The 10737-nt window shown below is 39.6% G+C and overlaps 2 protein-coding genes across 2 annotated transcripts; one reads left to right on the forward strand and one right to left on the reverse strand.

The window, feature by feature from the left end:
* Positions 1 to 509: 509 nt before the first annotated feature.
* Positions 510 to 3054, forward strand: eif1ad (eukaryotic translation initiation factor 1A domain containing). Its single transcript, XM_004073566.5, has 5 exons — positions 510 to 677; positions 1142 to 1260; positions 1383 to 1491; positions 2298 to 2406; positions 2475 to 3054. Exons 2-5 carry the CDS (start codon positions 1174 to 1176, stop codon positions 2686 to 2688), a joined length of 519 nt encoding a protein of 172 aa, XP_004073614.1. The 5' UTR covers positions 510 to 677; positions 1142 to 1173; the 3' UTR covers positions 2689 to 3054.
* A 3182-nt stretch (positions 3055 to 6236) lies between these two features.
* On the reverse strand, positions 6237 to 10442 carry LOC101159027 (N-acetyllactosaminide beta-1,3-N-acetylglucosaminyltransferase 2). The gene is made up of 2 exons (XM_004073636.5): positions 10269 to 10442; positions 6237 to 8508 (listed from the first exon to the last, which is right to left on the reverse strand). Exon 2 carries the CDS (start codon positions 8502 to 8504, stop codon positions 7140 to 7142), a length of 1365 nt encoding a protein of 454 aa, XP_004073684.1. The 5' UTR covers positions 8505 to 8508; positions 10269 to 10442; the 3' UTR covers positions 6237 to 7139.
* Positions 10443 to 10737: the final 295 nt, after the last annotated feature.

A 10737-nucleotide genomic window follows, 5' to 3' on the forward strand; every position in this document is an offset into this window, starting at 1 on the left:
TATATAGATATATATATGTGTGTATATGGAATCATTCCCATTGCAGATAGATATAGATATAGATATAGATATATCTATATAGATATATAGATATATATATATATAAAAGGCGAAAACCTCAGTTTTATATATATATAGAGAGAGAGGGAGAGTGTTTACGCTTTTTCAGTCTACAATGGTGAATTTTTACCTAGAAAAGACATTAATTTGGCACATCTGAATTTGTCATGTTGGTGATCTTGAACGTTACTCATGGCCTAAAAACTACATTTCCTACAGGTCATGGCAAGACTTCAGGAAGTAATCATTGGTGTTTCAGAAGAAACATGTTTGAACAAAACCAAAAAAAAAAGTTTAAAAAAATGTTGGTGACATTTGTGATATGTGGAGGATTATACTCATTCTTATTTACAAGAAACAAGCATTAATGGGGTTTTATCATTCCTTTTAAAGGCACTACTATTTAAAGTGAACAAAACAGGTTCTTTTATTTTGAACACACAAACAGTGATACCGGAAGTGTTTGGTTACTTCCACCGTGTTTTTACTAACAACCGCACGCGACTCTAAACGGCTAAAACTTCTGTTCAAGTCCTAATATTTCTGCTCCGTTTTTATTCAGTTTTTCTTTTGCCGGTTCAAATCCTACTTTGAAAGAATATTATCTATTTTCCAAGGTAAATAAACCGACGAACGAAAAAAAGTTACGGTCTAATGTTTGCTTACACAGCTAAGTCGTTAGCATTATTGATTTAAATTTCGAATGTCAATATATATATTGTATATATAGCTTAAAGGAAAAACAAATATTTGGTAACTTGCACAATGATAATAATAATGCTTTTCCCCTTACCAATTATGTAAGTTTCGTCCTTATGGGTTGGAAATGGGTTTTGAGATATTTCTGTCCGTGCTAGTGCTAGCTTTGCTAATTTTTGGTGGACATTTGATTTGACATGCGCACAACGATCCCCCTCACCTCGGAAAGTATTAACTCTTTTGTATTTAAATGAAGCAAACTTTATTTTAACCTCAGACTATACATCGTGTCGCATACAAAAAAAACAAAAAGCATCTTAACTTGAACTTTGAATACTAAAAATTCAATTTTTAAGTTTTTTTTGTCTTTTCTTTGTGTTAGCTGGCGACCAAAGCACCACTTGACTGTCTATAATGTCCCAGGCCACCAAACGCAAACATGTTGTCAAGGAAGTTCTTGGAGATTTTGTCACACCGACAGAAAACCAGCAGATTGTAAAGGTGAACTCAGTGTTTTGCAGAATACTGTCCTAATAATTAAAGATCAACAGGAATGTAAAAAAATGTTAACAATCTTACAAAAACTTCCTCCTTCCCTTTTTTCATCCACTGCACATCCTCAGGTTGTTGGAAGTCGAGGCAACAATCTGCACGAAGCAGTCACGGCTCAGGGGGAGACTTTCCTGGTGAGCATGCCCACCAAGTTCCGGAAAAACATCTGGATCAAGAGAGGTACGGGATTATAAAACGGTTACTATTCCTGATGTTTATAGATGTACATGCCTGAAACTGCTCTAAAAAAGGTTTTGGGAGAGAAAGACGTGTTTGGTTTGACTTAAGGCTGAAAGACAAGCAACTACACATTGTCGATTTACTGTATACATTTAGGAGGGGCTGTTGGAGAGCAAACCAACCTCATAACATGGAAGTCTTGGATTCAATTCCCTGGTTTTAAGACCTATTGTCTGTTGAGGCAACACCATTCGAACATTAGAACTGTGCATAAAACTGATTGGATTTCAGGCTAGAAGGAAGATATGCCAATGCAAGAACATTTTCAGATTTATAAAAACGATGTTCAGGTATTTCAAACCTAAATATCTGGACATCATTTTGGTTTAAGGGGGGTTTGTGCACATCAACTATCAGCACATTTTTGGAAACACTCTTGTCTGGAATTGTTCCACTTGCATTTAACTTTTAGATTTTCTAATAAAGCTTTTTAAATTATGATCACAAATTAATTTTGCCTACATTTTTTATTTTTTTTATTTTTATTTATTCAGCAAACTGTATTCATGTAAAAATTACAGTACAACAGTTTTTCCTCATCTAAAAAAACTACATATTTTAGCCACAACTCTTAAAAGTATATTATAACCTTTAAATCTAAATTAATTTAATTTCTTGTTTAATTTAGACGAACAGGTAATGAAATTCTGAAGTTAGATCAGCAAAAACTGGTCATAGAAATCAATTATTCTGTCATTTTTATAAATACGTTTTCTTGGGGTTTGTGTTTTTGGCTCGACTTTCAGGCGATTTCGTGATTGTGGATCCCATCGAGGAGGGAGAGAAGGTGAAGGCGGAGATCAGCTTCATCCTCTACAAAGATCACATTCAGAACCTTCAGAAACAGCAGCTTTGGTGAGTTTGAAGACACAAGGACGTGTGCGTCGCTTCGGGCTCTCATGCTTCTCTCTGCTCCCCTCCAGGCCTGAGGGCTTCACGGAGAAGCTGCCACACAATAACGAAAACACGCGTCAGGAGGACGCGGAGACAAAACATGAGGAAGAGGAAGGATGCAGCTCCGAGGAGGACGACAGCGACCTTTTTGTAAACACAAACCGATGTAACTACCAGTACAGCGAGAGCGAGGAGGACGACACTGATGAAGAGGACAAACCAGTGACTGAAAATGGTTCTTAGCTGCAGCGATGAAGGTCGATGGAGAACTGATAATTACCACAGACTGACTGAATCTAGGAAGATTTCAAATGTTGGCTTCTGTGCAGCAGCTCCCCCTGCTGGTCAGATTGTTGGCGAGTTGATCTCATTCAGTGAACTTTATGAAACCTTATGTATGGTTTCCACATGAAGCGGTCTCTATGTGATCATAGAAACTCAGCAAGAATCCAGATGAGATAATTTCAGCTGTTTTCCTCACATTCCTGCTTTTCTTCTTCAGCAAATCTCCTATGGAGCCATGTTTCTATGACAAACAGGAAATCTTTGCTGACGGTTCTCGTATTTTCTCTAATGGAATCAAATAAATGCTATTTGTTAAAAAATTATGTTTAATCATTGGATTGGATTTGTTATGTTTGATTTTGGTTGCGTTCTGATTATTTAATGAGAAGCCATAAACAGTATTAGACAGTTGGACTGAGTAACTCTTCCTCCCTCGCGTTCCAAACAGGAAGTACCTGCTGGCACCGAGAAGCCAATTTTTAGGACATAAAAAATATGACTCATGACATTTGTAATTATTCTTCAACAGCTAAGCTGTTGGTGTCATTCTTTAAAAATGTCAGGCTTCCTTATTGAGTGACATTTATAGACTGAAGACTTCATATCTTCACGCAGTCTTTTTCAAGGTTATTATGGTCTGTATTTTTCAATTACCATTATTTCCCATTCTTTTTTAACCGAGTCAATTATTTACTCAGAGGAGAGTAGGAGCTACTGAGCGCGTTCAGATCCTCCTGATCAGTTTTGGATTCTCCTGAACAACTATTTAAATTTGGGGCAAATCCAGTCAAACTCAAGTTTTAACATTCTGTCTTCATTCTTTTTTCTTTGAGACTTTCTTGCATTTTTCTTTTTTTAAGAGAATTCCTCTGAGCTGTAGAGCCAGTTTAACTTGTGCTATCCTAGGCACTTTAACATTGGGAGTTGGGTCATCTAGACCCACTAGACAGTCCTCTGAACCTTTTTTCTTTAATGATTTGTGATCTTCACTGGTGTCCATGGATTACATGAAATCTTTCCACCTTTATCCACCTTTGTCATGGTAGGGAGAACACGTCAATGCAAGGGTGGGGTCATCTAAGATAGCACAAGGGTTAACGAAAATTCTGCACCCCTACACTGGTATCTGTGAAGTCATTCAGCATCTTTTTGTGGTAAGTAGGACATGCCTACCAATTACCGGTATGTGGCTGCGTGCGACACACTTGAGTTAATTTGGTGGCGGTGGTTTAACCCTTCAAAATAAAAGCTGAAAGCCTCCTCTTTGAAGTAAGTATTTCTTTGAGTATGACGCTGCAGGCATGGTCAACGCAGCCCCCTATGAAGTGCCGCCCTGGGCCACCGCCCACCTCGCCCACATCAAAAACTGCCACTGCCCGCCACGACGGAACTGGTTGGAGCAATATGCTCAGCTCACACAGGAGACCTCTCATTGCTGTGGCGTCTCACCGGACTGTGAACGGCTCCCACAAGCTGATCAGCGGTGGTTGGGCGGCTTACCCAGCGCCCATGAACATTGATCACCTTTTTATCTTTACTGTTTAATTGTGTGGGTTTAATTGTCAATTTTATTCTTGTTTCAGGAGGTGGGAGGCCGAGGTGGTGGACTGCTGTGTCTGGTGGTGGATCCCAGTGTGCTGTGTGGTTTCCCATCACGTGTGCAGTGCTTCACAACAAGCGTGTTTGCTTTGTTTTTACGTTGTTTTAACCACCTTGGTAAGCGCCCCCTCTAGAATATTTTAACTGACTTTTACCAAGGATTGTTGTTTTTATGTAGGGGTTTCCTAACATTGTTTTTAACTGAAATCTAATAAATTATGTTTTAAAGCAAACCACAGCCTCTGCCTTGGTTTAGAACAGGACCTACACCTGCCTTTCTTATTCTGGGGCTGAGCAACCCCAGGTGGCGTTCTTGAACCTTTTATTCGTGCTGCCACATTATATATCAGCAGAAATCTACAGTTTCTGACATTTTTTACAAAACTAAAGTAATTTTCATGAGAAATCGGGATTTCCATCGATTGAGAAGCCACAAAGGTGAGACATGAGTGGGATTGGAAACTGTCGCCACAGGTAGGGGAGGTTTCGCAGAACTGAAAGAGCTAAACATTTTCTCATCATCTTCCTCATCAGCTGCACCGACATAAACAAAGCAAGTTGAGAGAAGAAAGGAGTGCCAAATGGAACACAACAGAACCGGCTTGACCTCTGGATCAAACTGCATTCAACTGTGGACGTTCCTAGAACGACATTGAGAACAAAAGGGCTAAAATAAACATCGGTTCAAGCAAAAGCCACTGTTAAGACAACCCAAAAAAATCGGACGACACACAAGAAAAAGACTAACCATCAGAGAAAGTGGAAGTTTCATTGAGAAGAAACGACACAGTAAATGAAAAGGCTCCATCGAAGTCCATTATCAATTTCAAGAACTGCAGCGCTTCTTGAAGAAAACTAGAACCAAAACCAAAATAAAATACAAAACCCCTTCACATAAAAAAACACCACAAAGTTCAGAAAATGTAACCAGGGAATCAGCCACTACATTGTTTACCTCTCAATTTTTCTCTGTAGTTCAAGTGTGGTGCTATCAATTCATCCTCTATCAGCGCTTGATGTGAAGTTGCGTGAGATTACCAGCTGGAGAACAAAACACCATCCAGAGAGGGACACCATCACTGCTAACACCAGGATGTGACTGGAACATAAGGGTGGACCTCAGCCGTCAGCTCAAGTTCCCACCAGAGATAACTACCACCTCTCTGCGACCATCCTGTGGTCCTCTGCAGCCAAAGCAGTAATCCTGACAGAGCTCACAATCCCTTGGGAGGGAGAAAGGGAGGCTGCATACGAAAGGAAAATGGACAAATACACTGAGGTGGTAGCTGAATGCCGTCATCTGCCCGGTGGAGGTTTGCAGCAGGGGCTTTGTTGGAACATCCACCTAGCTCCGGCTTATGAAGATAGTGACTAGGTCTAAGTTAAGGAAGGCAGCCAAGGATTTGGGGGAAGAGGCGAAAAAAGACAGTTTCCACTTTTGGTTGAGGAGGAAGTACAGTTTGTGGGGAAAAAAGATGGGTCCTAGGGGCAGCTGCAGGGGGCGGCGGGAAGACGTCTCCGCCGCTGCTCCACCACCGTGGCATCAATGAAGGGTGGCCCCTGGCTGATGACCCTGCAGCTGCCCTACTGGCACCGTCGGAGTTGTTTCAGGCGGAAACGCCATGCAGGTATCTTTCACTTGTTCTTTCAGCCAATTGATGACATCGAAACTCGGAGGACAAGTAAAACATTTTCACTCTGCATCTTCCTTCAGCAGTACAGCTCCATTCATCCATAGCCAACAGGTTTGAGCAAAAAGATTTCCTAACTTTTTCTAAGAACTCCTTTGCAGGACTCATTACCAGAAAAAAGCGGACCAAAACGAACCCGACTGAAAATGAATCCAGATTTCCCTCCAAAACCAAAAGAAACAAGATACAAGATTAAAAAACAAAAACACATTTGACTTTACACTCAAGTCCTGCAGCAAATTTTAATCGATAAATATTTCTCATCACAAATGTTCCTTCTGTCCGTACGAAAGAAATCTCTAAATTTCAAATTAACATTCACGTTTATTTTTCAAAATAAAAAAGGCGATTGACCTCACATTAAAAAATAAATTACAGCTGGGTTTGTACAAAACTTCAATAAAAATTTTCTGAAACGTGTCTGTGAGTTCTGTTTGTGTTTAAATTAGCTGGTTTAGACTGATTCAGCGATCACTAGAGAGGATATGATGACAAACACAGAGTGTGACAGAAGGAACAAAGGAAAATAACTCATCACTTGTGCAATGTAGTTGAGTGCATCATTTTTTCCCTGAACAGAATCTTTCTAAACTGCCTTCATGTGTCACCAGAAAATACAAACAACCCTTAAAAAGTGGATTGAATAAAGGAACGGAAGCTGTGAAATTCTAATCCACAAATGCACATTTGTAAAAAAATAAATGCTTCTTTAAAAAGGCTGATAAAATGCAGAATAAATACAGAATTTCTACTTGAATGACTCTACCTTCTTTAGGGAAACACTTTCATATTATGCTTGTGGGTCACAGTGTTGCAGATAAAGTTATCAAGATTCAAGTCAGTGGTGTCGATATGCAGGCCCTCTGGTATGGAAGAATATGTGTCTCATATTTCAAAATGAAAGTTTATACCGGAAATGCTTTTCCATTTTCACAATGCGTTCGTTGACTCAAAATGAAAATGAAAAATCAAAAGAAGAAAAAACGAAAATGCCGCTTGGCGGATTGATTTTTCATTTTATTTTTGAGTCAACGAACGTGAAAAAGAAAAGCATTTCCGGTATTGACTTTTATTTTTACATTTTAGACACATATACTTCCATAGTTAGGCCCTCAAACATTAACTTGGTGGTTCCAGTGAAAGTTTCTTTGTAACCGGCGCCCGCAGAGGAACGTCCCGACATTGCGTCTGGGTCTTTTTCAGCTCGGCCCACAGGCGGAGCAGCTCCTCCGGGCTTCGTTTGTGGACCAATAGGATGGTGTGGTACAAACAAGGTTGCTCAATATCCTTTCTGGAGAAGTCAAATGTGAGGAAAGCAGGGTGATGGATGGGGAGTGCGTTCAGGCGAAGCATGCACATCCCTACGAAGACGTCATCGATGGGGTACAGGTGGACGGTTTTAGAGATGTAGTGCAAGCGTCGAGCCAAATGGCCCGAGTACACCACCCCTCCTCCACCTGCGTAGCTGGGGTAGATGCCCTTGTAGAAGCTGTCCGGCACAAAGTACTTGGAGGTCTCCCCTCGGATCGGCATCGCATTTCCTATGACGTCTCCGATCATGAATTCCTTCATGGTGGCGTGCGCGTGCGGTTTCTTCAGCTCTTCGTGGAGGTAGGAGATGAGTTTTGGAGTGTTGACGAAGACGTCGTCATCGCCCTTGAAGACGAAGAGAGTCTGACCACAGTTACGCGAGAACCAGCTCCAGAAGAGGACGTCCTTCAGGGTGAGGTTAAAAAAGGTGTCTTCAAAGTCCCACTGCAGGATGTCTCCGTAACGTCTGTTCTCCGCTTTCAGCAGTTCAGTCAAATCTGGAGAGGAAAATTGGGAGTTATCTTTGCCGAGTAAGAATACCCTCCGGACGTATCCTCCTACTTCTTCTTCTTCTTTGTTGCTGCTGTTCTTCTGCCCCTGCACCCATCCCACCTGACCCCACGTCTGTCGGATGGCTTGTCGGTTCTTGATGTTCAGTTCTGATGACTTGATAGCGAACAGAATGAAAGGCGTCTGATCCTCACGCCTCGCTTTGGCTCCACACGCCCTGTCTGGCTGGATCAGGACGGGGTAGCTCCTCTTTTGCATGGATCTGGAATAATGCAGCATGTTCTCTGGTAGCTTCTCAAACTTGTCCTTCATGGAGTCCATGTTTGCTACTTTAGAGAAACTTTGCTGCAGAAATGACTCATTCAAGTAGACCCTCTCTGATTCCGCCTTGGCTTGGGTCGGATACAGGATGGGGTTGAAGTTGAGGTCCACGACTCTTTGGAGCTGGTTCCAAATAGCCTTTTCTTTTTCCCAGAACGTGCCGTTTGTTTTTGTTCCTGGAGCCACAAAGAGAGGGCCGCTGTTGTAGTTTTTCATATTCTCCACAGATGCATTCAACACCATGTACAAGGAGAAGGTGAGGTAGACGGACATCAGGAGCATGAGCACACATGGCGTGCCCACACAGATCAACACGTTACGCAGCCGACAGATCCGTGCCATTCAGCTGAAAAACAAAAAGGGAGTTGGTTAAACTTGGAAAAAAATGGATCAACTTCTTTTTGTCTGAAGTAAAAATTTCTAGACAATTTAATTTGGATAAATTGGAAAGTTGACCCTATTTTCCGTAACATTTAGTAAAAAAGTGGACCAAAGATGTTTAACCCGAATTTATTTCTATAAAAAAAAAGTACTTTTGTATTTAAGTAGATGTTAAAGTAATTCTTGGAGCTGAAGTGGTTTGATGCACATAATGCAAGTTGAGCTTTTTCCTTACTAACAATTCTTTATGAGGACTATATTTTTTTTATAAGATTACAGGATCAATAAATGTCTACAAAGATTTTTGTTTCCTTTTTTTCAATAAAATATTTTTATGGAGTGTCAGGAATGAACTCTGAAAACCAGAACATAAAAAACTCACTCGTAATTCTGGTTTAATCTCTGACGTAGTTCCAGATAAACCCACAAGTCACGCACTGCTGATGCCTCTGAATTTTTTTCTTCAAATAAGAATTCTTGGTAAGATCATTGTCTTTCCCGGATGGCGGATTTTTTTATTTTACTAACCGAAAGTCTGGCAATAGGGTAAGAACTTTTGACAAATTTCAAAGTGTAGCCAGACTAGGAGACCCCACAGTAACAACTCCAAGAAGGTTTAGCCATTGGCTGAAGTAAAAACTAAATGTAAAGAGAAGAAAACTTGAATTTTAAATTAAGTTTAAATTAAGTAAATTAAATTAAACTTAATGCAACATGGACATGTAGAATCCTTAAAGGTAGATAAAAATGATCTTCTCTTTTCATTGCTGCTGTCAAATATTCCTGCACATTTTCGGGGTTTCCCCCCTAAAATGTGCAGCAATATGGTAAATAAATGTTCTCATTTATCCAGGTGACATTGCCTTAAAGTTAACTGGATTTAAAATCTTCTTTGAAACGTTTGCAGAAAATTTTAAATCCAGTTACCACGACTCACATTTAAGACATAGAAAACAACCATTTGAATAGATCAAATACATTTTACATCAAATAAATACATTTCTAAATTCGAGCTATAACATCATATCAGATAAATATAACCACAAAAACATTACTAAACACTTACAACAGAAATAAAAAAAAATCCATTTTTGTTGAATTTTAATTTGTGGAATAAAATTCAGAGTGAATTTGTGTTTTTTCTTTCCCTAGCGCAACATATTTCAAAACGTTTTTTTTAATCAAAAATTCAGATTGTTTCATGTGAAACGTGCTGAGCTTTCCAAACAAAAAAAAGTGAAATATTTCAGAGCATGCTGACAAACACGCCTTAGGTTTGTGAATTCAAAGTTCTGCTGCATTTCTAAGGTCAGAGAGAGTCAAGTGTGATTTACAAAGAATTGAAGCATAAAGGAAAAGATTGGGAAAGACTCTTAGAAGTGGAAAAACGAGTCTCATGAGCACGGTCACCCCCCATTCTCACTATTTTTGCCTGAAGTTTCAGGTTTTCACAGGAACTTAAGTCTTAACATTCATTTGTTTACTGTAAATAATAAATTGTTATAAATTAAATATAAATAATAAATTACGCTGAATTAAAATCCATTTGGTTTCAAAACTAATGAATGTTTTTTAAAAATGTTTTTAAATAAAAAGGCTAGAAACGTTATTAGAAGACAAGAAAATATAACTTTTAACAACTATAACTTAACTAAAATATAACGTTTGACACTGTAACAAAAACTAAAATAATTGGACTTTTGTAATCTATTGTTTTTAGCTTACCTTTTATCAACAGAGCCTTCTTGCGTCACTGAAACTATCTGTCGGTGCAGCAGGTCCTCATGCCTGCTCTCTGCTGGTCCTCTGACTGCTGGTCCTCTGACTGAAGGTCCACTTCCTTCTGCGTGGTGAGCCAAGCACGCTCTGGAAGCCTGTGAGGCTGCTGGGATGGTTAATACATGGTGTAGCAGCAACGACTGCCAAGGGGCGTGTTCAGGTGGGATGCACCTTCTGACAGTTACTCAATCAGCAAAAACATTACGACACCCAGGGAAAAATGTGTAAAGGTTGAAGTAAATGTAATTTAAAAAATCCCTATGATGAGTTTTTACAGCAAAGGAATGTGTCTTTGACCTGTTTTTCCAAACAAAATCTTAACTGAAAAGCTGTATTATCCTAAAAAGCTAAACATAGAACAAGCTGAGTCAGCTCACACCTTCTCTAGGAATTCATGGTGGTTCACTATGTGACT

This window comes from Oryzias latipes, chromosome 10, assembly GCF_053564925.1.
Source record: "Oryzias latipes strain Hd-rR chromosome 10, Olatipes_Hd-rR_3.1".
Taxonomy (NCBI): Eukaryota; Metazoa; Chordata; class Actinopteri; order Beloniformes; family Adrianichthyidae; genus Oryzias; species Oryzias latipes.